At 43.8% G+C, this 27,720-nt stretch overlaps 1 protein-coding gene across 2 annotated transcripts in view; it reads right to left on the minus strand.

Moving 5' to 3' along the window:
- LOC102190288 (UDP-glucuronosyltransferase 1-1) overlaps positions 1-27,720 on the minus strand; it is a 162,429-nt gene that overhangs the window by 97,911 nt on the left and 36,798 nt on the right. Inside the window, exon 1 of one of the 2 annotated variants that reach the window (XM_018040966.1) lies at positions 3,220-4,113. The exons of the other annotated variant lie outside the window; for it this stretch is intronic. Coding sequence (XP_017896455.1) covers positions 3,220-4,083 — 864 coding nt within the window. The 5' untranslated portion in view covers positions 4,084-4,113. Of the gene's footprint in view, positions 1-3,219; positions 4,114-27,720 lie in introns of those variants that run through there. 2 annotated transcript variants of the gene reach the window in all.

Below are 27,720 nucleotides of genomic sequence, written 5' to 3' on the forward strand. Positions count from 1 at the left end.
GTGACCTTATCTGGGAACTCTTCAAACTCTTTCCCCCCATCATGGGTGAACACGGAGCACATCCAGGGAAACATATAACATCACGAGAACAGCCTTCTCTCAGCAGGGAGGGGATGGTGGCTCCCTGGTTTGTTCCTGTTACATGCTGCACACCTCATGCACTGCTCAGGAGAGAGTCTGTCCAAACCGCTGCCTGATATGGAAACTTCTGGAGGAATCCTTAAGGACAACCGCAGAAGGGCTGCTTGAGAAATCTTTCTCTGCCTCGTGGAATAGAACTTCCTGTTATCTAAATCATCAATGGGCAAGGCAGCTCTTTGCAATGACAGTGGGGTTCAGAGGACCCCAGGCTCCATGGCCCGCTCACTTTGGACAGGAGAGACCAGCCCCATGCCTCCGTGCAGGCCTGTGTGAGGACTGAACTGCGCATTATTCTGGATCTTTAGTACATGTTATAGTTCATGTTCAGGACTGCCCAGATAGTGCAGTGGCAAAGAATTCTCCTACGAATGCAGCAGACACAAGAGACATGGACTCAGTCCCTAGGTTGGGTGTCGGAAGATCCCCTGGAGTAGGAAATGGTAACCCACACCACTTTTCTTGCCTGGAATAGCCCATAGACAGAGGAGCCTACACAAAACTATATAAGAAAAGTCTTAATCATCAGAAAACCACAAAGCTGTACTCACTCACCTAGAGCAAAATATCTTGCACTGTGAAGTCAAGCAGGCCTTAGGAAGAATCACTGTAAACAAAGCTATTGGAGGTGATGGAATTCCAGCCGAGCTATTACAAATCCTAAAACTGATGCCGCTGAAGTGCTGCACTCAATGCACCAGCAAATTTGGAAAACTCAGCAAGGGCCACGGGACTGGAAAAGGTCAGTTTACACTCCAACCTCAAAGAAAGACAATGCCAAAGAATGTTCAAACTACTGGACAAATGTGCTCATTTCACATGTGATCAGGGTAATGCTCAATATCCTTCAACCTAGGCTTGAACAGTATATGAATCAAAAACTTCCAGATGTACAAGCTGGATTTAGAAAAGGCGGAGAAACCAGATCAAATCACCAACATCCAGTGGATCATAGAAAAAGCAAGGGAATTCCAGAAAAAAAAAATCTACTTCTGCTACATGACTACTCTAAAGCCATTGATGTGTGAATATGAACAAACTGTGGAAAATTCTTAAAGAGATGGGAATACCAGACCACATTACCTGCCTTCTGAGAAACCTGTATGCAGGTCTAGAAGCAACACTTCGAACTGGACAAGGATCAACAAACTAGTTCAAAATTGGGAAATGATTATTTCAAATCTGTATATTGTCATCCTCCTTGCTTAATTTATATGCAGAGTACATCAATGCCACACAGCTTGAATCACAGCTGAAAGCAAGATTGCCCAGAGAAAAATGGATGACATCAAATATCCAGATGACACCACTCTCATGGCAGAAAATGAAGAAGAATGAAAGCGCTTAATGAGGGTGAAAGAGGAAAGGGAAAAAGGAGGCTTAAAACTCAGCATTCAAAAATTAAGATCATGGTATCCAGTGCCATTACTTCATGGCAAATACATGGGGAAACACTTGCAAATTTTATTTTCTTGGGCTCCAAAATCACCACAGATGGTGACTATAGCCACAAAATTAAAAGATGCTTACTCCTTGGAAGAAAAGCTATCACAAAACTAGACAGCATATTAAAAAGCAGAGCCATCATTTTGCCAACAAAAGTAGATATAGCCAAAGCTACGGTTTTTCCAGCAGCCATGTACAGACATGAATGTTGGACCATAAAGAAGGCTGAGCACCAAACAATTGATGCTTTCAAATTGTGGTGCTGGGGAAGACTCCATAGAGTCCCTGGACAGCAAAGAAATCAAAATAATCAATCCTAAGAGAAATCAACCCTGAATATTCACTGGAAAGACTGATGCTAAAACTGAAGCTCCAATACTTTGGCCACCTGATGAGAAGAACTGACTCATTGGAAAAGGACCTGATGCTGGGAAAGACTGAGGGCAGGAGGAAGACAGAGGATGAGATGGTTGAATGGCATCACTGACTCCATGGACATGAGTCTGAGCAAACTCCAGGAGATAGTGAAGGACAGAGAAGCTTGGTGTGCCACAGTCCATGGAGCCACAAACAGTTGGACACAACTTGGCAAATGAACAACAACAGCAACAATTCAGGGTTAATATAAGCAGACTCTGTAACTATGAGGAAAGCCGTAGCTCACACCATAGAAATGCAGGGTGTGGTGACTAGGCTGCTGTAGGCATGGTGATGTGCTCAGTCCCTTCCTCTTTGACTCAGTTCTCAGCATCCCTGTCGCCACCTTCACTGTGCTCGTGGCTCAGTTTGACCTCCTCTCCAGCCCCCACCACTAGCCTTTGAGGCCCTCAGTGGCCCATGCTGAGGACCTATCTCACATGCCATTCAACTCTGTACATCCCCCCATTTTACCCCAGGCCCCAGATTCTGGTCAGCACAGCTCCATCTCAAGAAACCTGGGCTCAATTGTTCCTTTCTCTGATCACAGAGAGCCCAACTTCCATCTCTGGTTTTGTCTCCTTTCCACTCTATTTATTCAACCTCTCTGAAACTGCTGCTTCCTTTTGGGGTTGAGGTCTCCAGTGACCACACCCAATACCTTTCCAAGACATAACCTCGATGAAGCATCAGGGCAATAAATGCAGTTTGTCAGTTCTCTCCTCCTCCAATTGAACACCCTCAAGCAAAAAACCCATGATGGATGGATTCATAGCTCAAGTTCCTGGATCTTACTAGATTCAGAAAACTACATGACCATTACAACAGACGCTGTTGGAAAGGGCAGTCATGGTCAAACCACCCCATTCCTTGTCAAACCTAATATGGACCTTCACCCCTGCCTCTCATTTGTCTCAAAGTCCATCACAAACCTACACTACCCTTCTCGAGCACTTTAATACTGGATCTCACCAAAGACTGTTCAAAGGAGAATGAGAGGTAGAAATCTTAGAAAGATCAGTAGATAAGTAAGCATGTGGCAGTAAGCTGTTCTTTTTAAATATGTTCCACTTGGGAATTCCCTGATGGTCTAGTGATTGGAACCATCCATTTCGCAAGAGTCTTAGGTTGCAATGAGGTGAAAAATTTTTTTTAATTTTTTAATTCAAAGATTATGCTCCACTGGGAGCACTGATTGACAACAGCAGCAGTACACACCTGAGATAATGGTTTCCTGTTGGCACAGTTGATGCCCCCGATGAACACCATGTTGGGCATGATCGGCCGCGGGTAGTCCATCACAAAGTCTCCTCTGAACAGCCACACGGATCCAGAGGCAAGAATCTCCCCCAGCGACACCTCTCTCTGAAGAAGCTCAGAGGCCATACGTGCATAAGGAGTGAAAGTAACCTGGCAAAAGTACTTCAGGCCCAGAGGATAGAGCATGTTCTTTACCCTTTGGAAGAATGTCATGCGGTCTGGATTTGTTGTTAATAACCGAGGAATGTATGAGAAAGGGTTTGGGCACGCTGTGCCCTCAACATCTAAGTCACATGGAATTTGCCTCAAAAAAAACACAGCAGGAATGGACAGGTACTTAGCCAGCACTGCCCCGCAGGGGTGAACAGGGTCTGTTAAAACCACATCAAAGGAACTGGCATTCAGGTGCCTGATTAGATCCTTGTTATACAGCAGCCCCTCACAAGACCTTTCAAAGAACAAAGACCCATTTTTCAAAGATGCCATAGTTTTCAAAAACAGCGTTACCCAATGTACTTTTTCAAAAACCAGATTTACATGAGTCTTCACGAAGGAATCCAGTTTCTCCCCTATGTAGGAAACAGTGTAGGTTTTCGTGGTGAAAAAGTTCTCTGCCTTGATGTGCATATTCACTTCCGGAGCAACGACCACTGCCTGGTGACCTCTGGCATGGAGCTCCCGAACGGCCTCCCGCATGCTGAGCCAGTGGCTGCCCTCCATGGGGACCACCAGCACCTTCCCAGCCTCGGCCCATCGCCCGACGCACACACAGAGCAGGACTCCAGCCAGCACCTGCCACCGAAGCTGCAGTCCCAGGGCCATCTCTGCACAAACCAGAAGCTACTGAGTCCCTGGTGGGGCTGTGCCACCTATATGTGTTCCCTTGTCTTACCTTATCATCAAGTCACTTAGCAAAATTGCATGTCATTGGAAGGCAGCGTGCCTGCCTTACATTAATCATTACAGGATAGGATTATGCCTGTGTTTCATCACCTCTGATTTCACCCAGGGAAAGATCACCCCCCTTATCTTGGAAAATCTCCTCTGGCTCTGCTGCTCCCTCTGGGGAACATTCTAGTTCACACTCTTGTTCTTGACCCAAGACCCAAGGCAAGGCTGTGCCTGCCCATTCCCTGAGCACCTCCTACCTCTCTGCTAACTGTGTTCTCTGGGGCTGGACTGAACGCTGAGGAGTCACCTCTGCCCCAGTCCCCACCCACAACCTCTGCTGAATGTGGCCTTATCTGAGAACTCTTTAAACTGTTTCACCCTGATCCATAGGTGAACACAGAGCCAATCCAGGGAAATATATTACATTGCTAGGGCTGGTTTCTCAGCAGGGAGGGAATGGTGGCTCTCTGGTTTGTTCCGGTTCCACACTGGACACCTCTTGCACTGCTCAGGAGAGAGTCTGTTGGAGCAGTGTCCGATATGGAAACATCTGGAAGGATCCTTGAGGACAACAGCAGAAGGGCTGCGTGAGAATTCTTTGTCACCTCATGGAATAGAACTTCCTGTTATCTAAATCATCAGTGGGCAAGGCAGCTCTTTGTAATGACAGTGGGGTTCAGAGGGCACCAGGTCCCAGACCTTGCTCACCCTGGACAGGAGGAAGCTGGCCCCATGCTTCCATGTAGGTCCTCTGAATCCTCTTCTGATGCAGAAGGTACCAGTCCTCCACTACTCTGGTTAGGGACTGAAGTGAATTAATCTGGACCTTTATTATATCTTATAGTTTATGTTCAGATTTTTCTCCAAGGTCAGTTACAGACCAAATCCTGAAAAGGACAGATTCCTCAGAACAGAGTAGCTCCAGAATTTGTGAGACCCTTCTGACGTGGAGCCTGTGAAATGACTGTGTCTCAGATCCATGAGGTGACCCTAAAACAGAGACTGATGGCCACGTGTGCTCAACAGAATGTGACCTCTCCATGTCTAATCTGCCCTGGGGAAGATGGGGTAGGACTTTCTGGGCTGCCCAGCTTTCTCACTGAGCACCCTCTTCTGCCTCCAGGCACAAGCCAGCAGCGGCCTGCCATGGGGACAGGGGCTCTGGCTGCAGCAGACCTGGGTCACCCAGCGTGTGGCATCAGCTCTCTTGGAGGAAGTTGCCATTAGCACCACCATAGAGCCACCGAGCAGACAACCCACAAGCTGCAGAGCAATGATATCAAACAAATTCTCACACTGTTGAGAAAGCTCTAGGACCCACATCAGATTTCCCAACCTGGGGATCTGGCAAAGGGACTGAGAATCCCAGGGAATCTGACTTTGGAGGCCATTGGGAGACTGAGCCAGACTTGCCTATGAGCCTCCAGGAGTGTCCGCTGGAGGCGTGGGTAGACAGTTTGGCCTCAGGCCAAACAATAGTAAGGGAACACAGCCCCACCCTTCAACAGAAATTGATTAAAGATTTACTGAGCTTGAGCATTCTTTGGAATTGCCTTTCTTAACTACCACACAATTGCACTCATCTCACACGCTAGTAAAGTAATGCTCAAGGTTCTCCAAGCCAGGCTTCAACAATACGTGAACCGTGAACTCCCTGATGTTCAAGCTGGTTTTAGAAAAGGCAGAGGAAACAGAGATCAAATTGCCAACATCCGTTGGATCAAGGAAAAAGCAAGAGAGTTCCAGAAAAACATCTATTTCTGCTTTCTTGACTATGCCAAAGCCTTTGACTGTGTGGATCACAATAAACTTTGGAAAATTCTGAGATAGATGGGAATACCAGACCACCTGACCTGCCTCTTGAGAAACCTGTATGCAGGTCAGGAAGCAACAGTTAGAACTGGACATGGAGCAACAGACTGGTTCCAAATAGGAAAAGGAGTGCGTCAAGGCTGTATATTGTCACCCTGCTTATTTAACTTCTATGCAGAGTACATCATGAGAAACGCTGGACTGGAAGAAACACAAGCTGGAATCAAGATTGCCGGGAGAAATATCAATCACCTCAGATATACAGATGACACCGCCCTTATGGCAGAAAGTCAAGAGGAACTAAAAAGCCTCTTGATGAAAGTGAAAGAGGAGAGTGAAAAGTTTGGCTTAAAGCTCAACATTTAGAAAACGAAGATCATAGCATCCGGTCCCATCACTTCATGGCAAATAGATGGGGAAACAGTAGAAACAGTGTCAGACTTTATTTTGGGGGGCTCCAAAATCACCGCACATGGTGACTGCAGCCATGAAATTAAAAGACGCTTACTCCTTGGAAGGAAAGTTATGACCAACCTAGATAGCATGTCCAAAAGCAGAGACATTACTTTGCCGAGTAAGGTCCGTCTAGTCAAGGCTACGGTTTTTCCTGTGGTCATGTATGGATGTGAGAGTTGGACTGTGAAGAAGGCTGAGTGCAGAAGAATTGATGCTTTTGAAGTGTGGTGTTGGAGAAGACTCTTGAGAGTCCCCTGGACTGCCAGGAGATCCAACCAGTCCATTCTGAAGGAGATCAGCCCTGGGATTTCTTTGGAAGGAATGATGCTGAAGCTGAAACTCCAGTACTATGGCCACCTCATGCGAAGAGTTGACTCATTGGAAAAGACTCTGATGCTGGGAGGGATTAGGGCCAGGAGGAGAAGGGGACGACAGAGGATGAGATGGCTGAATGGCATCACAGACCCGATGGACATGAGTCTGAGTGAACTCCGGGAGATGGTGATGGACAGGGAGGCCTGGCGTGCTGCGATTCATGGGGTCACAAAGAGTCGGACACAACTGAGCGACTGAACTGAACTGAACTGAGCTTAGCCCCGCCCATCAGAACAAGACCCAGTTTCCCCCACCAATCTCTCCCTTTAGGAAGCTTCCATAAGTCTCATCCTTATTCATCAGATAGCAGACAGAATGAAAACCACAGTCACAGAAAACTAACCAAACAGATCACATGGACCACAGCCTGTCTAACTCAATGCAACTGTGAGCCATGCCATCTAGGGCCACCCTAATGGACGGGTCATGGTGGAGAGTTCTGACAGAATGTGGTCCACTGGAGAAGGGAATGAAAAAACCACTTCAGTATTCTTGCCTTAAGAACCCCATGAACACTATGAAAAGGCAAAATAATAGGACATTGAAAGATGAACTCCCCAGGTTGGTAGGTGCCCAATATGCTGCTGGAGATCAGTGGAGAAGTAACTCCAGAAAAATGAAGAGACAGAGCTAAAGTGAAAACAACACCTAGTTGCGGATGTGACTGGTGATAGAAGCAAAGTCCAATGCTGTAAAGAGCAATATTTCATAGGAACCCGGAATATTAGGTCCAGGAATCAAGGTAAATTGGAAGTGGTCAACTAGGAGATGGCAAGTGTGAACATCAACACTTTAGGAATCAGCAAACTCAAATGGACTGGAATGGGCGAAATTAACTCAGATGACCATTATATCTACTATTGTTGGCAAGAATCCCTTAGAAGAAATCGAGTAGCCCTCATAATCAACAAAAGAGTCTGAAATGCAGTACTTCGGTGAAATCTCAAAAACAACATAATGATCTCTGTTCGTTTCCAAGGCAAACTATTCAATATCACAGTAATCCAAGTCTATACCCCGACCAGTAATGCTGAAGAAGCTCAGGTTGAATGGTTCTATGACGACCTACAACACCTTCTATAGCTAATACCAAAAATAGATGTCCTTTTCATTATAGGGGACTGGGATGCAGAAGTAGGAAGTCAAGAGATACCTGGAGTAACGGGCAAGTTTGGCCTTGGAGTACAAAATAAGCGAGGGAATGGCTAACAGAGTTTTGCCAATAGAACGCACTGGTCATAGCAAACACCCTCTTCCAACAACACAAGAGAAGACTCCACACATGGACACCACCAGCTGGCCAACACCGAAATCAGATTGATTATACTCTTTGCAGCCAAAGATGGAGAAGCTCTATACAGTCAGCAAAAACAAGACCAGGAGCTGACGGTGGCTCAGATCATGAACTCCTTATTGCCAAATTCAGACTGAAACTGAAGAAAGTAGGGAAAACCACCAGACTATTCAGATATGACTTAAATCAAATCCCTTACAATTATACAGTGGAAGTGACAAATAGATTCAAGGGATTAGATCTGATAGACAGAGTGCCTGAAGAACTATAGACAGAGGTTCGTGACATTGTACAGGAGGCAGGGATCAAAATCATCCCCAAGAGAAAGGAACGCAAAAAGGCAAAATGGTTGTCTGAAGAGGGCTTACAAGTTAAACTGAGAAAAGAAGAGAGGCGGAAGGCAAAGGTGCAAAGGAAGGATACACCCATGTGAATGCAGAGTTCCAAAGAACAGCAAGGAGAGATAAGAAAGCCTTCCTCGTGATGAATGCAAAGAAACAGAGGAAAACAATAGAATGGGAAAGACTAGAGATCTCTTCAAGAAAATTAAAGAAAAGAAGGGAACACTTCATGCGAAGATGGGCACAATAAAGGACAGAAATGGTATGGACTTAACAGAAGCAGAAGATATTAAGAAGAGGTGGCAACATAAACAAAACTATACAAAAAGGACCTCCATGACCCAGATAACCACAATGATGTGATCACTCACCCAGAGCCAGACAGTATGGAGTCCAAAGTCAAGTGGGCCTTAGGAAGCATCACTACAATCAAAGCTAGTGGAGATGATGGAATTCCAGGTGAGCTATTTCAAATCCTAAAATTGATGCTGTTAAAATGCTGCACTCAATATGTCAGCAAATTTGGAAAACTCAGCAGTGGCCACAGGACTGAAAAAGGTCGGGTTTCATTCCAATCCCTAAGAAAGGCAATGCCGAATAATCATCAAACTACCGCACAATTGCACTCATCTCACACACTAGCAAAGTAATGCTCAAAATTCTCGAAGCCAGGCTTTAACAATATGCCAACCAAGAACTTCCAGATGTTCAAGTTAGATTTAGAAAAGACAGAGGAACCAGAGATGAAATTGCCAACATCTGTTGGATCATAGGAAAAACAAGAGAGTTCCAGAAAACATCTACTTCTGCTTTATTGACTGTGCCAAAGCCTTTGACTGTGTGGATCACAGCAAACTGTGGGAAATTCTCAAAGAAATGGGAATACCAGACCTGACCTGCCTCCTGAGAAACCTGTATGCAGGTCAAGAAGCAACTGTTAGAACTGGACATGGAACAATGGACTGGTTCCAAATAAGGAAAGGAGTACGTCAAGGCTATATATTGTCACCATGCTTATTTAACTTATATGCAGAGTACATCATGAGAAACATTGGGCTAGAAGAAGCACAAGCTGGAATCAAGATTGCCGGGAGAAATACAAATAGCCTCAGGTTTGTAGATAACACCACCCTTACAGCAGAAACCAAAGAGGAACTAAAGAGCCTCTTGATGAAAATGAAAGAGGAGAGTGAAAAAGTTGGCTTAAAACTCATCATTCAAAAAACTAAGATCATGACATCCGGTCCCATCACTTCATGGCAAATAGATGGGGAAACAGTGGAAGCAGTGGCTGACTTTATTTTCTTGGGTTCCAAAATCACCCAAGATGGTGACTGCAGCCATGAAATTAAAAGATGCTTGCTCCTTGGAAGAAAAACCATGAACAACCTAGAGGGTATATTAAAAAGCAGAGACATTACTTTGCCAACAAAGGTCCATCTAGTCAAAGCTGTTTCTTTGAGTAGTCATGTACTGATGTGAGAGCTGAACAATAAAGAAACCTGAGCACCAAAGAACAATGCTTTTGAACTGTGGTGTTGGAGAAGACTCTTGAGAGTCCCTTGGACATTAAGATCCAACCAGTCCATCCTCAAGAAAATCAGTCCTGAATATTCATTGGAAGGACTGATGCTGAAGCTGAAGCTCCAATACTTTGGCCACCTGATGTGAAGAACTGATTCATTGAAAAAGACCCTGATGCTAGGAAAGACTGAAGACAGGAGAAGGAGGTGGCAGAGAATGAGATGGTTGGATGGCATCACTAACTCGATGGACATGAGTGTGAGCAAGCTCTGGAAGTTGGTGATGGACAGGGAAGCCTGGTATGCTGCAGTTCTTGGGGTCAAAAAGAGTTGGACATGACTGAACGACTGAGCTGAACGGATTCTGGAGGTGATTGCACTCAGTCATGTCTGACTCTTTTCAACCCCATGAACTGTAGCCTCCAGGCTCCTCTGTCCATGAGATTTCCCAGGCAAGGATACTGGAGAGGGCTGTCCTTTCTGTCTCCAGAGGCTCTTCCTCTGGAGGGATCAAACCCATGTCTCCTGTGGCTCCTGCATTGCAGGCAGATTCTTTACCTGCTGAGAAATTGAGGCGGCCCCACATTCTGAAGGGCATAGTCCAAATCAAGGTGTCGCAGGGCCACCCTCCGTCTGAAGGCTCTGAAGGGGAACCTCTCCTTGCCTCTTCCGACTTCGCTGTCTGCCTGCAGCTTTGGTCCCCCGTGGATTGGAGATGCATCACTCTGTGCCCTTCTTCCCCCTGTGTGTCTTTACACTGTCTTCCTTCTGGGCATGTCTGTTTCTGTGACTGAGTCTCTTTTTATAAAGACACCAGTTGCACTGAGCACTTTCCTGGTGGCTCAGAGGTAAAGAATCTGCCTGCCAAGGCAGGAGACCTGGGTTCAATCCCTGAGCTGGGGAGATTCCCCTGGAGGAGGAAATGGCAACTCACTCCAGTATTCCTGCCTGGAGCATTCCACGGACAGAGGAGCCTGGGGGACTTCAGTCCATGGGGTCAAAAATGAGTCAGATGCAACTTAGTGACTCAACAACAACAGCAAGTCATACCTCAGTTAACTTGACTACCTCTGTCAAGACACAGTATCCAAATACACCCACATGCAGAGCTGTTGAGTGTTAGTATCATATTTTTTTAAGTTTTTTTTTTTCTTTTTTGGCTATGCTGGACGTATTTTTGGATTGTAGCACACCAGACTCCTCTATCCATGGGATTTCCCAGGCAAGAATACAGGAGTGGGTTCCATTCCCTTCTCCAGGGGATCTTCCTGACCCAAGGATAAAAACTTATTCTTTTATTTATTTTTGGCTGTCCTAGGTCTTAGTGGCTACGTGCAGGCTTTCTCTAGTTGTGGTGGGTGGGGCCTCCTCCTCACTGCAGCTCATGGGCCTCTGGTCGTGATGGCGTCTCTCGTCGGGAGCAGGAGCTCTAGGCTCACGGGCTTCAGCTGTTGCAGCACATGGGGTCAGTGGCTGTGGTTCCGAGGCTCAAGAGCACAGGTTCCGTTGCGGCACGTGGACTTAGTGACTCCACAGTTCAGTTCAGTTCAGTTCAGTCGCTCAGTCGTGTCCGACTCTTTGTGACCCCATGAATCGCAGCACGCCAGGCCTTCCTGTTCATCACCATCTCCCGGAGTTCACTCAGACTCATGTCCATCCAATCCGTGATGCCATCCAGCCATCTCATCCTCGGTCGTCCCTTTCTCCTGCTGCCCCCAATCCCTCCCAGCATCAGAGTCTTTTCCAATGAGTCAACTCTTCGCATGAGGGGGCCAAATTACTGGAGTTGCAGCTTCAGCATCATTCCCTCCAAAGAAATCCCAGGGTTGATCTCCTTCAGAATGGACTGGTTGGATCTCCTTGCAGTCCAAGGGACTCTCAAGAGTCTTCTCCAACACCACACTTCAAAAGCATCAATTCTTCGGCGCTCAGCCTTCTTCACAGTCCAACTCTCACATCCATACATGACCACAGGAAAAACCATAGCCTTGACTAGACGGACCTTAGTCGGCAAAGTAACATCTCTGCTTTTGAATATGCTGTCTAATCTCCCCAGACCAGGGATCAAACCCTTGTCCCCTGCATTGGCAGGCAGACTATTATCCACAGCGCCGCCAGGGAAGTCCCACAACATATCTTTTTTGAGGTAGCCTCAATCCAACCTATAACCAAGCACCAGCTCTCCACGGGAGGTGTGAGTCAGGCTGGGGCTTGAACTTCACCCAAACACTGGGGTAGCTACTGAAGTCGGTGTGTCCAAGTATGTGCCTTTTAAGAATGCCTTTTGCAGACAAGTGGGGAATAATTCAGAGGGGTCAGCGTGGACCCCAGGGGTCCTCCTCATAGGCTGTTTGTGTGAGGGGAGGGCCTGTGTCCCAGTTGAAGCCATCTTGGGGACTGAGTCAATTGAGAGGCAGTACAGGAATTCTTCCACCAGGGGGCGGTCACAGCAAACGTTCAGTTCAGTTCGGGTCCGTTGCTTAGTCTTCTCTGACTCTTTCCAATCCCATGGACTGCAGCACGCCAGGCCTCCCTGTCCATCACCGACTCCCAGAGTTTACTCAAACTCATCATTGAATCGGTGATGCCACCCAGCCATCGCATCCTCTGTCGTCCCCTTCTCCTTCTGCCTTCAATCTTTCCCAGCATCAGGGTCTTTCCAAATGAGTCAGCTCTTCCCATCAGGTGGCCAAAGTATTGGAGTCTCAGCTTCAACATCAGTCCTTCCAATGAACACCAGGATTGATCTCCCTTAGAATGGACTGGCTGGATCTCCTTGCAGTCCAAGGGACTCTCAAGAGTCTTCTCCAACACCACAGTTTAAAACCATCAATTCTTCGGCACTCAGCTTTCTTTATAGTCCAACTCTCACATCCATACATGACCACTGGAAAACCCATAGCTTTGACTAGACAGATGGCAAAGTAATGTCTCCGCTTTTTAATATGCTGTCTAGGTTGGTCATAGCTTTTCTTCCAAGGAACAAGAATATTTTAACTTCATGGCTGCAGTCACCATCTGCAGTGATTTTGGAGCCCAAAACAGTGAGGCTCTCACTGTTTCCATTGTTTCCCCATCTATTTGCCAGGAAGTGATGGGACTGGATGCCATGATCTTCATTATCTGAATGTTAAGTTTTAAGACAGCTTTTTCACTCTCCTCTTTCACTCTCATTAAGAGGCTGTTTAGTTCTTCTTAGCTTTCTGCCATAAGGGTGGTGTCATCTGCATATCTGAGGTAATTGATATTTCTCCCAGCAATCTTAATTCCAGCTTGTGCTTCTTCCAGCCTGGCATTTCGCATGATGTATTCCGCATATAAGTTAAATAAGCAGGGTGACAATATACAGCCTTGGCATACTCCTTTCCCAATTTGGAACCAGTCTGCTGTTCCATGTTCAGTTCTAACTGTTGCCTCTTGACCTGCATACAGATTTCTCAGGAGGCAAGTCAGGTGGTCTGGTATTCCCATCTCTCTCAGAATTTTCCACGGTTTGTTGTGATCCACACAGTCAAAGGCTTTGGAAGTAGTCAATAAGGCAGAAGTAGATGTTTTGCCGGAACTCTCTTGCTTTTTCGATGATCCAATGGATGTTAGCAATTTGATCTCTGGTGTCCCTGCCTTTTCTAAATCCAGCTTGAACATCTGGAAGTTCATGGTTTACATACTGTTGAAGCCTGGCTTGGAGAATTGGAGCATTACTTTGCTAGCGTGAGAGATGAGTGCAATTGTGTGGTAGTTTGAACATTCTTTGACATTGCCTTTTTCTGAGATTGGAATGAAAACTGACCTTTTCCAGTCTTGTGGCCACTGCTGAGTTTTCCAAATTTGCTGGCATATTGAGCGCAGCACTTTCACAGCATCATCTTTTAGGATTTGAAATAGCTCAACTGGAAGTCCATCACCTCCACTAGCTTTGTTCGTAGTGATGCTTCCTAAGGCCCACTTGTCTTGGCATTCCAGGATGTCCGGCTCCAGGTGGGTAATCACACCATTGTGGTTATCTGAGTCATGAAGATCTTTTTTGTATAGTTCTCCTGTGTATTCTTGCCACCTCTTCTTAATATCTTCTGCTTCTGTTAGGTCCAGACCATTTCTGTCCTTTATCGAGCCCATCTTTGTATGAAATGTTGCCTTGGTATCTCTAACTTTCTTGAAGAGATCTCTAGTCTTTCCCATTCTATTGTTTACCTCTATTTCTTTGCATTGATCACTGAGGAAGGCTTTCTTATCTCTCCTTGCTATTCTTTGGAACTCTGGTATATCTTTCCTCTTCTCCTTTGCCTTTAGCTTCTCTTCTTTTCACAGCTAATTGTAAGGCTTCCTCAGACAACCATTTGACCTTTTTGAATTTCTTTTTCTTGGGGATGGTCTTGATCACTGCCTCCTGTACAATGTCATGAATCTCTGTCCACAGTTCTTCAGGCACTCTGTCAGATCTAATCTCTTGAGTCTATTTGTCACTTGCACTGTATAATTATAAAGGATTTGGTTTAGGTCATACTTGGATGATCTAGTGGTTTTCCCTACTTTCTACACTTTAAGTCTGAATTTTGTAATAAGGAGTTCATTATGTGAGCCACAGTCAGGTCCTGGTCTTGTTGTTGCTGACTATATAGAGCTTCTCCATCTTTGGCTGCAAAGAGCAAAATCAATCTGATTTCAGCATTGACCAAAATGATTTTGGAGCCCCTCAAAAATAAAGCCTGTCACTGTTTCCCCATCTATTTGCCATGAAGTGATGGGACCTGATGCCATGATCTTAGTTTTCTGAATGTTGAGTTTTAAGCCAACTTTTCCACTCTCCTCTTTTAGTTTCATCAACAGGCTCTTTAGCTCCTCTTCACTTTCTTCCATAAGGGTGGGTTCATCTGCATATCTGACGTTATTGATATTTCTCCTGGCAATCTTGATTCCAGCTTGTGCTTCTTCCAGCCCAGCATTTCTCATGATGTACTCTGCATAGAAGTTAAATGAGCAGAGTGACAATACACAGCCTTGACATACTCCTTTTCCTATTTGGAACCAGTGCATTGTTCCATGTCCAGTTCTAACTGTTGCTTCCTGACCTGCATACAGATTTCTCAAGAGGCAGGTCAGGTGGCCTGGTATTCCCATCTCTTTCAGAATTTCCGACAGTTTGTTGTGGTCCACAAACTCAAAGTCTTTGGTGTAGTTAATAAAGCAGAAATACATGTTTTTCTGGAACTCTCTTGCTTTTTCGATGATCCAACAGATGTTCGTAATTTAATTTCTGGTTCCTCTGACTTTTCTAAATCCAGCTTGAACATCTGGAAGTTCACGGTTCACGTATTGTTGAAGCCTGGCTTGGAGAATTTTGAGCATTACTTTACTAGCGTGTGAGATGAGTGCAATTGTGTGGTAGTTTGAATATTCTTTGACATTGCCTTTTTCTGAGATTGGAATGAAAACTGACCTTTTCCAGTCCTGTGGCCACTGCTGAGTTTTCCAAATTTGCTGGCATATTGAGTGCAGCACTTTCACAGCATCAACTTTTAGGATTTGAAATAGCTCAACTGGAATTCCATCACTTCCATTAGCTTTGTTTGTAGTGATGCTTCCTAAAGCCCACTTGACTTCACATTCCAGGATGTCTGGCTCTAGGCTGGTGATTACACCATCGTGGTTATCTGGGTGATTAAGATCTTTTCTGTATAGTTCTTCTGTGTATTCTTGCCACCTCTTCTCAATATCTTCTATTTCTGTTAGGTCCATACCATTTCTATCCTTTATTGTACCCATCTTTGCATGAAATGTTCCCTTGATATCTCTAATTTTCTTGAAGAGATCTCTATTATTTCCCATTCTATTGTTTTCTTCTGTTTCTTTGCAATGATCACTGAGGAACTCTTTCTTATCTCTCCTTGCTATTCTTTGGAACTCTAGATTCAAATGGGTACATCTTTCCTTTGCTTTTTGCTTCTCTTCTTTTCTCAGCTATTTGTAAGTCCTCCTCAGACAACCATTTTGCCTTTTGCATTTCTTTTCTTGGCAGTGGTCTTGATCCTTGCCTCTTGTACAATGTCACGAACCTCCATCAGTAGTTCTTCAGGCACTCTATCAGATCTAATCCCTTGGATCTATTTGTCACTTCCACTGTATAATCATGAGGGATTTGACTTAGGTCATACCTGAATGGTCTAGAGGGATTCTCTGGTGGCTCAGACAGTAAAGCACCTGCCCACAATGCAGGAGACCTGGGTTCAATCCCTGGGTTGGGAAGATCCCCTGGAGAAGGAAATGGCAACCCACTCCAGTGCTCTTGCCTAGAAAATTCCATGGATGGAGGAGCCTGGTGGGCTACAGTCCATGGAGTCGCAAAGAGTCAGACACAACTGAGCAAATTCATTGAATGGTCTAGTGGTTTTCCCTACTTTCTGCAATTTGAGTCTGAATTTGGCAATAAGGAGTTCATGATCTGAGCCACAGTCAGCCCCTGGTCTTATTTTTTCTGACTACTTAGAGCTTCTCCATCTTTGACTGCAAAGCATATAATCAATCTGATTTCAGTATTGACTATCTGATGATGTCCATGTGTAGAGTCTTCTCTTGTGTTGTAGCAAGATGATGTTTACTATGACCAATGCATTTTCTTGGCAAAATTCTATTACCCTTTGCCTTATTTCATTCTGTACTCCAAGGCCAAATTTGCCTGTTACGCCAGGTATTTCTTGACTTCCTATTTTTGCATTCCAGTCCCCTATCATGAAAAGGACATCTTTGGGGGCTGTTCGCTCTAGAAGATCTTGTAGGTCTTCGTGTAACCATTCAACTTCAGCTTCTTCAGCAGTACTGGTCGGGGCATAGACTTGGATACTGTGATGCTGAATAGTTTGCCTTGGAAATGAACAGAGATCATTCTGTCATTTTTGAGATTGCATCCAAGTGCTGCATTTTGGACTCTTTTGTTGACCATGATGGCTACTCCATTTCTTCTAAGGGATTCTTGCCCACAGTAGTAGATACAATGGTCATCTGAATTAAATTCACCCGTTCCAGTCCATTTTAGTTCGCTGATTCCTAAAATGTCAGTGTTGACTCTTGCCATCTCCTGTGTGACCTCTCCCAATTTACCTTAATTCATGGACCTAACATTCCAGGTTCCTACGGCAGTGCATAAAGAATGGGCCCAGAGAAGGCAGAGGCAGGGCTGCCGAGGGCGTCCTGCATCACCCAAAAAAGAACAGTTTGGATTTGGGAGCTGTGCATAGACAGGGCACTAGAAAGGGTTTCTTAGCTATGGGTGAAATGTTTCAGCCCCTGAACTAGTCCCTCAAACCCATTAAAAGGACTGTGAGTATAGGATGGGGGCAGGCACATCTTGTCCCTTTTAAGGGCTCTCTCCCCCATTCTAAGTGGTGCAGTGGTAAAGAATCCAGCTGCCAATGCAGAAACTGCAGCTTTGATCCCTAGATTGGGAAGATTCCCTGGAGCAGGAAATGGCTCTCCACTCCAGTATTCTCGCCTGGGAAATCTCTTGGACAGAGGAGCCTGGGGGACTACAGTCCATGGCGTCGAAAAGAGCAGGGCATGGCTGAGTGCTGCCACCAACCCCATTCTAAATTAACTCGCTGGCCTTTTGTGTAGACACTAGAGTCCTCTGATCTCTGTTGGCACTTCTTGAACTCAGAGCCCTAGGGAGAGCGGGACCCATGGAGGATGTTTGTACCTTCACAGAGATGGAGGCAGGGCTTGGCAAAAGCAGGGCTGTGGGGAGGGAGGAGCATGTCTTCCTGGTGCCTATGAAATACCAGAAGGGTATGTCCAAGGTGGTTGGCTTCATGGGTCTGGAGCAGAGGAGGGTCTGAACTGCACAGATGGACTTGGAACTCTCAGTATATGGTGGAGACTTAAGCCAGGGGTGTGTGTGAGGTCACTCCAAAAAAGTCCAAAAATAGAAAAGGACATTTCTCGAGCATGACCCCTGAGAGAGAGTGTTTCCCCACTTCCAATCTCATAAACCTAAACATAAAAATTAAAACTATTGCATTAAACTTTTTGAAGGAAACATAGGACCAAATCTTCACACCTTGTGCTTAGTCGCTCAGTTGTGTCTGACTCTCTGCAACCCCAGGGACTATAGTCTGCCAGGCTCCTCTGTCCATGGGGATTCTCCAGGCAAGAATACTGGAGTGGGTTACCATGCCCTCCTCTAGGGGATCTTCCCAACACAGGGATCAAACCCAGGTCTCCTGCACTGCAGGTGGATTCTTTACCATCAACTTTTTCGAAGGAAACATAAGACCAAATCTTCACACCTCAGAGTAGGCAAAGATTTCTTAGGACACAAAAGTACAGACTATTAAAAACTCGACTCATCAGACTTTATCAAAACATAAAACTTCTGCTCTTTGAAGGATACCTTTTTAAAAATATGAAAGTGTAGACCAGAAACTAGGAGAAAGCATCAGCAAGATACGTTTCTGATAAGGACTTGTATACAGAAAGGATAAAGAACACTTGTGACTCAAAAATAAGACAAGCATCCCAATAAAAATGAGCAGAAAAACACAGATGATGAGTCCAGATCCACAACTGTGAAGGGATAGTTGTGTGAAAGAAAGGTACGCATGTGATCAAAAAGCACATGAAAAGATGTTATCAGTCATATGGAAATGCAAATTAGGAGTTCTCTGGCGGCCTAGTTGTTAGGATTTGTAGCCTTCACAGCTGTGGCCCAGATCCAAACCCTGGTTGGGGAACTAAGATCCCACAACCCATGCAGCGTGGCCAAAATAGAATGAAATGAATGAAGAAGGGAGGGCAAGCAGGAAGGAATAGAGACAGTGGGAGGGAGGAAGGAAAGAATGAAAGAGGGATATACAAATTAAAACCAGGATGAAATTCCACATTCCCACAAGAGTGGTTAAAATATAAAAAACTGACAATAGCAAGTGTCACCAAGAGTGGATAGGCCAGGAATATAAAATAGTTTTATATTTTAAAACTGCTTTACAAAATAGTTTGGCTGTTTCTCATAAAGTTATACATACGCCTACCATATGACCCAGCAATCCTACTCCTAAATATTTACCCAAGAAATATAAAACAATTCATTCACAAAAACACACATACTCAAATATTCACAGCAGCTTTTTTCCATTCATATTTGTACAATTTCATTCAGATGAAGCTCTAGAAAGTGCATTGTAGTCTCAGTGACAGATATAGGATCAGTGGTCGCCTAAGGCCTAGGGAAGATGTCGGTTGACTGGGGTAGAAGACAAAGCCAGTTACTGAAGTGACTGATAGCTTCCAATGAACAATATTGGATTTGTGAGCTCCAAAGAAGAAGATTTAGCTTCAGGACCAGGGACCTGATCACTCAAGAGCTTTTGTGTACCAGAGTTTTATTAAAGTGTAAAATGGAACAGAGAAAACTTCTGACATAGACATCAGAAGGGGGACAGAGAGTGCTAGGCTTATCAAGGCCTTATATACTTTTTTCAGGCCCACTGCCACAATCAACATTTTAAATTAACAAGATTAGAATTAACAATAGAAAGATCTTACCAGACCCACCTGACCTGCCTCTTTAGAAACCTATATGCAGGTCAGGAAGTAACAGTTAGAACTGGACATGGAACAACAGACTGGTTCCAAATTGGGAAAGGAGTACATCAAGGCTGTATATTGTCACCCTGCTTATTTAACTTCTATGCAGAGTACATCATGAGAAATGCTGGGCTGGAGGAAGCACAAGCTGGAATCAAGATTGCCAGGAGAAATATCAATAACCGCAGATATGCAGATGACACCACCCTCATGGTAGAAAGTAAAGAGGAACTAAAAAGCCTCTTGATGAAAGTGAAAGAGGAGAGTGAAAAAGTTGGCTGAAAGCTCAACATTCAGAAAACAAATATCATGGCATCCGGTCCCATCATTTCATGGGAAATAAATGGGGAAACAGTGGAAACGGTGGCTGACTTTAATTTTCTGGGCTCCAAAATCACTGCAGATGGTGATTACAGCCATGAAATTAAACGATGCTTACTCCTTGGAAGGAAAGTTATGACCAACCTAGTCAGCATGTTAAAAAGCAGAGATATTGCTTTGCCAAAGACGGTCCTTCTGTCAAGGCCATGGTCTTTCCAGTAGCCATGTATGTTTGTGAGAGTTGGACTATAAAGAAAGCTGAGTGCTGAAGAATTGATGATTCTGAAGTGTGGTGTTGGAGAAGACTCTTGAGAGTCCCTTGGACTGCAAGGAGATCCAGCCAGTCCATCCTAAAGGAGATCAGTCCTGGGTGTTCATAGGAAAGACTGATATTGAAGCTGAAACTCCAATACTTTGGCCACCTGATGCCAAGAGCTGACTCACTGAAAAAGACCCTGATGCTGGGCAAGATTGAAGGCAGGAGGAGAAGCAGACAACAGAGGATGAGATGGCTGGATGGCATCACCGATTCAGTGGACACAAATTTGAGTAAACCCCGGGAGTTGGTGATAGACAGGGAAGCCTGGCGTGCTGCAGTCCCTGGTGTCACAAAGAGTCGGACACAACTAAGCAACTGAACTGAACTGAAGACATGGTATAATCAAGACCCACACCCCAGGGTGGACGATCCACAATTGGGAGTTAATTTTATTGCAGAGGTTCTCCCTCAGGAGTGAGGGATATGAGCCCACATTGGGCTTCCTAACCTGGGGGTCCTGAAATGGGAAGAAGGGCTTCCAGAATGGTGGGCTTGGAAGGCCAGTGGGGCTTACTTTCAGGAGAGCCAGGGCTGTAGGATATAGAGACTCCACTCTCAAAGTGTGCACACAAAATCTCACATACTCTAGGGACCAGGGAAGAAGCAGCAGTCAGAAAGGAGCCTGGTCAGACCCACCTGCTGAACTTAAACAGCCTCCCAGAGAGGCAGGAGACAGAGATCATTCTGAGGTATAAATACAGGCACCAACTGTTTTGGGGGAGCTCAGCTCTAACAGTGACACTGTGCTGGCTAGTGCCATTTTGAAATCATTAGTATCAGGACCCAGCCCCACCCATCACCCTGTCAACACCAGTACAAGGATGCCTCATGTAAAAGGGCTGGTTGAGTGGAGACGCAGACCCATCCACTAGTGACCAGCTACCTTAGAATCCCCTGAGCTCTCAGCCACCTGGGACCTAGAATTGCCTACCCGTGCTCCTGGGCCTCACCTACCCTCCAGCAGTGCCAGGAGCCAGCGTGAGGAACTCCGCCCATGGCAAAGGTCGTGAGGAAGGAGGCTTCGGCATACGCAAAGGTGGGATCGAGCCTCAGGAAACCCCCTCTTCCCGAGCATCTACCCCCAAAACCAGAGTCTGCCTACTTTACTGCTTTATGCTCTCACCTACACCTCTGACTTTACGGGGCGCCGTTCCCCACCATTTCTCTCAGAGAAGGAGTTAACCTACAGCTCCAGTTAATAAAAATTCCTAGCTGATACAATGGTGTCTCAGGTCAAACCTCTCTGCTGGCAGACTAGCTTGTGTGACAGGATTATCCACACTCTTGCTACTATGTACGTGATTGTTTATAACCTCTCAACTATACAGCACAGAGAGTTTGGAGTATTTTGAAAGTCTTAGTTAGCATTGTGTTTTTTTAAAGATAAAAATCATGTTGGTGAAGGGTTTTTCATTTATTGGGCCAATGTTTACTGTTAAATCTTCATATTCCCTGCCCTTATAATGAATATAACTAACATATAGGAGAAATAAGTATTAACCTTTAAGATTAATCATGTTAAACCTTAGGCTAAGTAAATTCCTTTCTTAATTGTAACCCACAACACCCTCACCCTACAGGAATGCAACTTTATCTGGTACCTTCAGAGGGTGGTGCCTGGTTTAAGAAAAATCACCCCTGGAAAATAAGTTTCTGGTTGACTAACCATCATCAGAAAGAAAGGATCATAAAATGTTAGCAAGCCCCCTGGCCAGAAGATGATGTAAAACCTTTAAAGACCTTTTGGTATACATTTATATGAAGCACCTGATTTTGATAAAGGTCAGGTCTGCTGACCCCACGTGACTCTGTATTCATCCCTATGTATAACAAAGAGTATATAAGTGAACCTGAAAAATAAAGAAAATGGACCAGTTCCTGGAAAGACTGGTTTCTCCCATGTGGTCTTTTCTCGTTCTCTGTATTTCTGGCTGAATTCCCATCTGGAGTGTGGAGGCTCGCCATGTCTACTTGCTTGCCCTGGCTTCTAAGATCCATGCGAGAGGGAGCCCCAGGCGGGGCACCCTCCGCTATTCAAGTGGGTGCCGGTGGCCTACGTAGATGGTGCAAATTCCTTGTCTTGGAGTTTTATTGGTTTTCCACATAAACCAAGTTATTCAGCCTCTTTTTCTCCACTAGTATTTTCCTACTACACTACTTCTTTCTAATCTCCCTCCATATCTTTAATTAAGCAATTAATTCCTAGGACGCTGACTCCATCCCCACTTCAAATTACCCCGCATCCACCGGGGCTGACCCCGGCACAGCAGGATGACACAAGCTCTGGGATTGGTGTTGACAGAATAAAGTAATATTGTCACTTTTCACAGATTACACGATACTCACTACACATAGAAAATCCTAAAATCACAACCAAAAACTATTAGAACTCATCAGTGAATTCAGCAATATTAAGACCTACAAAATTATTATACAGAAATCTACTGCATTTCTGTACACTGACAGTGAGCTATCAGGAAAAGAAATTATTAACAATATTACCATTCTATTTTCAATCATATCAAAAAGAATGTAACACCTAGGAATAAATCTAAGAAGGTTAAAGACCTATACTCCGGGAACTATAAGACACTGATGAAAGAAATTGAAGCTGACATAAACAAATAGAAAGATACACTGTGGATACGTGGATTGAAAGAATTAACGTTTTTAAAATGACCATACTACCCAAGGCAAGCTACAGATTCAGCACAGTATCTATGAAAACACCAATGGCATTTTTCAAAGAACAAGAAAAAATAATTCTAAAATATTTATGGAAGCATAAAAGACTGAGTAACCAAAAAAATCTTGAGAAAAAAGAACAGAACTGGAGCAGCAACAGGGATGGGGCTTAGAGATTATCATACTAAGTGAAACAATCAGATAAAGACACATGTCGTGTGGTATCACTTATACGTGCAATCTAAAAAATGATACAAACGAACTTATTTTTCAAGAGAAACAGACTCACAGACATAGAAAAGAAATTTTTCGTTACCAAAAGGGAAAGAGAGGGGAGAGTTAAATTAGGAGCTTGGGATTAACAGCTACACATCACTATACATACAAGAGACAAATAGCAAGTTCCTACGTATAGCAAAGGGACCTATATTCAATACCTTGTATTAATCTGTAATGAAAAGGAATATATATCTGAATAACTTTGCTGTATGACAGAAACTAACACAATGTTGTATATTAATTACACTTCAGTTTTTTTAAAAAGAGTCAAAATGAAGGAATCATGCTTCCTGGTTTAAAACTATGCTACAAAACTACAGTGATCAAAGCAGTGAGGTACTAACACAGAAACAGACACATATATCAGTGGACCAGAAAATAAGCAGAAGTAACTTCAGATCTATATTGCAGCTGATCTACAACAAACGAGGTGATAATATACAATGGGGGAAAGACAGCCTCTTCAGTAAATGGTATTGGGAAAACTGGGCAGCTACACGCCGAAGAATCAACCTGGATTGCTCTCTCACGCTATGAACAAAAATGAATTCAACACAGATTAAAGACCTAAAGCCATAAAACTTCAGGTAGAAGACATAAGACAGTAACCTTTTAAACTTTTTTTAATATTATTATTAATAATATTACTATTACATGTGGGGGGATATGATTCCTTAGACAAGAGAGAGAAAAGTAAAATAAACAAATGGGACTTTATCAAACTAAAATCTTTTGAACAGCAAAGAAAATTACAAACAAAAGGGAAAGGTGACTTTCGGAATGGAAGAAGACCTGTGCAAATAATATATCTGATAATAGGTTAATATCCAAAAGACACAAAGAAATCATACAAGTCAATATAAACCAAAAAATAATAATAATAACATGATTAAAAGTGGACTGAGACTTAAAGAGACATTTTTCCAGAGAAGACATACAAAGGGCCAATAGGCATGTGCAAAGGTGCTCAACATCACTAATCACCAGAGAAATGCAAATCAAACAAGGAACTATCACCTCACACCTGTCAGCATGGCTATTATCAAAAAGACAGTAAATAACAAAGGTTGGCGAGGATGTTGAGAAAGGGGAACTCTAGAGCACTGTTGTGGGCAATGTAAATTGTTGCAGTCACTATAGAAACAGTATGGAGTTTCTCAAAAAGTTAAAAATAAAACTGTCATATCATCCAACAACTCCACTCCTGGGTATTTATCAAAAAAATACCCCAAAACACATTAATTAGAAAACATATATACACCCCTATGTTCATTGCAGCCTTGTTTACTACAGTCGAGAACATTGGCTACCGAGTATTGCTCAGCCATAAGAAAGAAAGGAATCCTGTCATTTGTGACAACATGAATGGACCCAGAGGGTATCAGGCTTACTGAAATAAGTCAGAGAAAGACAAACACTGCATGATTTCACTTATATACAAAAAATAAAAGGCAAAGTAAGTGAACAGAAACAGACTCATAGAGAACAAACAGGTAGTCGACAAAAAGCAGGAGAGTGAGGGAAGGAGAGAGAAGGCTGAGGGGGATTAAACTACAAACTTTCAGCTGCAAAATAAATGTCACAGGTATGAAAGGAGTGTGAGAAATACAGTCAATAGTTACGTAATGCATTTCTATGATGAATATCACAGCTGGATTATTGTGGTGATTATTTTGAAGTGGATCAAAGTACTGAAACACTAAGTTGCATAACAGGAGGAAACAGTGCTGCAGGCCAACCATGCTACAAAAGCAAGCAAGCAAGCTCATAGAAAGAGAAACCACATTTGTGGCTACCAGCGGCAGGAGACGCGGGGAGGGGGATTGCATGCAGACAGTCTCAGGGTACAACGCGGAGCTATATGAGAAATAAACATAGGGATGTAATTAACAACATTCAGTATCAGTTCAGTCGCTCAGTCGTGTCTGACTCTTTGCGACCCCATGAACCACAGCACGCCAGGCCTCCCTATCCATCACCAACTCCCGGAGTCTACCCAAGCCCATGTCCATTGAGTCGGTGATGCCATCCAACCATTTCATCCTCTGTCGTCCCCTTCTCCTCCTGCCTTCAATCTTTCCCAGAATCAGGGTCTTTTCCAGTGAGTCAGCTGTTCTCATCAGGTGGCCAAAGTATTAGTTTCAGCTTCAACATCAGTCCTTCCAATGAACACCCAGGACTGATCTCCTTTAGAATAGACTGGTTGGATCTCCTTGCAGTCCAAGGGACTCTCAAGAGTCTTCTCCAACACCACAGTTCAAAAGCATCACTTCTTCGGCACTCAGCTTTCTTTATAGTGCAACTCTCCCATCCATATGTAATTTCTGGAAAAACCATAGCCTTGACTTGATGGACCTTTGTTGACAAAGTAATGTCTCTGCTTCTTAATATGCTGTCTAGGTTGGTCATAACTTTCCTTCCTAGGAGTTAGCGTCTTTTAATTTCATGACTGCAATCACCATCTGCAGTGATTTTGGAACCCCCCCAAAATAAAGTAAGCCACTGTTTCCCCTGTTTCCCCATCCGTTTGCCATGAAGTGATGGGACGATGCCATGATCTTAGTTTTCTGAATGTTGAGCACAGGAGAGGTGGCTATAATGGCACAGGAGCGGCTGCGAGGAGCAACCCCGCATCCAAGGTCAGGGGCAGCAGCTGCACTTTGCTGGAGCAGCCATGAAGAGATACCCCAAGTCCAAGGTAAGAGAAACTCAAGTAAGACTGTAGGCGCTGAGAGAGGGCATCAGAGGGCAGACAGACTGAAACCACAATCACAGACAGCTAGCCAATCAGATCACGTGGACCACAGCCTTGTCTGACTCAATGAAACTAAGCCATGCCATATGGGGCCACCCAAATCAGACAGGTCACGGTGGAGAGGTCTGACAGAATGTGGTCCACTGGAGAAGGGAATGGCAAACCACTTCAGTATTCTTGCCTTGAGAACCCCATGAACAATAAGAAAAGGCGAAAAGATAGGACACTGAAAGATGAACTCCCCAGGTTGGTAGGTGCCCAATACGTTACTGGAGATCAGTGGAGAAACAACTCCAGAAAGCATTAACAACATTAACTCCTTTAATTTTGTGTCTATGTGAGCTAATGCGTGATCACTAAATTTGTTTTAGTAAACGTCTCATGATCTAGGTAAGTCAAATCATTCTGCTGTCCACCGTAAGGTTCTACAAGAAAGTGACAAGCAAAACTGTGAGTTGTTCAGTCATGTCTGACTCTTTGCAACCCCATGGACTGTAGCCTGCCAGGCTTCTTTGTGCATGGAATTCGCCAGGCAAGAATACTGGAGTGGGTAGCCATTCCCTTCTCCAAGGCATTTTCCCGACCCACGGAGGGAACTCGGGTCTCCTACACGGCAGGAGGAGTCTTTACCATCTGAACCTCCAGGGAAGCCTGTCAACTATATCTCAATAAAACTGAAAGAAACAAAAACAAACAAGTATCTGAAAATTGTTTATATTGAGTATATGTTTAAAGGTTAGTATTTTTATATATTTGAGTCAGTAAAACATATAATTAAAATTAATTTCAACCCTCTTTTTGCTTTTTTTAATATATCTACTAAAAAGCTTTCAGTGACATATGGGACTTGCATTAGATTTCTATTGGACTATTCTGTACTAGACTATAAAGCAACCTATGAACATTTTTTAAAGTAGTGACTCCACAAGAAACATTCTGATTATAATTCAAAATAATTGCAAAAGATAACAAAAAGATGGCTGCAACAAATGTTAACAATATGGGAGTTAGGAAACAATCTCATTTTAAAAACCTCACTGACTTAAAAAAGAAATCAAAAACATGCATTTAAGTTAAAAAAAAGAAAATGAAAGCCATTTATACCAAAATCTAAGGAACGGGGAGAATGTTTTATCTATGACCTTCAGTTCTTCATTGTTAAGAAAACATAAAGGAACTTAATGCTTACATAAGAAATTAGAAAAACAGCTATAAAGTAAAACAAAGGAAACAAGATGATATCATCAACAAAAACAATAAGCTGCAATTAATGTAATAGAAAACAAAAATAGTAAAAAGAATGAGCAAATCCAAAAGTTCTTTCTTGGAGGGGACCCATAAAATATTTCAACCCATCATAAAACTAATGAAGGAGAAGGAACAAAAATATTACAAACTTTATTCTTCCTATTGTGAAAAATTTTCCATAAACATTTAAAGGAGTCACATCTAAGGATAAAACATACCAAATAAATAAGACTGATGAAATCTCAAAGTAAAATCAATTTAGTTGGAACAAAAATGCTAAGAGTGTACTTATCATGTATAACATTTGAGAATTTCAGGGTAAGTAATCTTTCATTTGGCAGAAACATACCTAAATGCCTCCAAATGACACAACTTTTCCTGCTGAGCATATTTTAACTAATGATAATAGACAATATTTGAGTGCTCACAGTGACAATATTAAGGTCAGAATGGTTAACTCTGGGCTTCCCTTTTGTGGCTCAGCTGGTAAAGAATCCGCCTGTAATGCAGGAGACAATCCCTGGGTTGGGAAGATCCCCTGGAGAAGGGAACAGCTACCCACTCACCACTACTCTGGCCTGGAG

Source organism: Capra hircus, chromosome 3 (assembly GCF_001704415.2).
Source record: "Capra hircus breed San Clemente chromosome 3, ASM170441v1, whole genome shotgun sequence".
Classification (NCBI taxonomy): Eukaryota; Metazoa; Chordata; class Mammalia; order Artiodactyla; family Bovidae; genus Capra; species Capra hircus.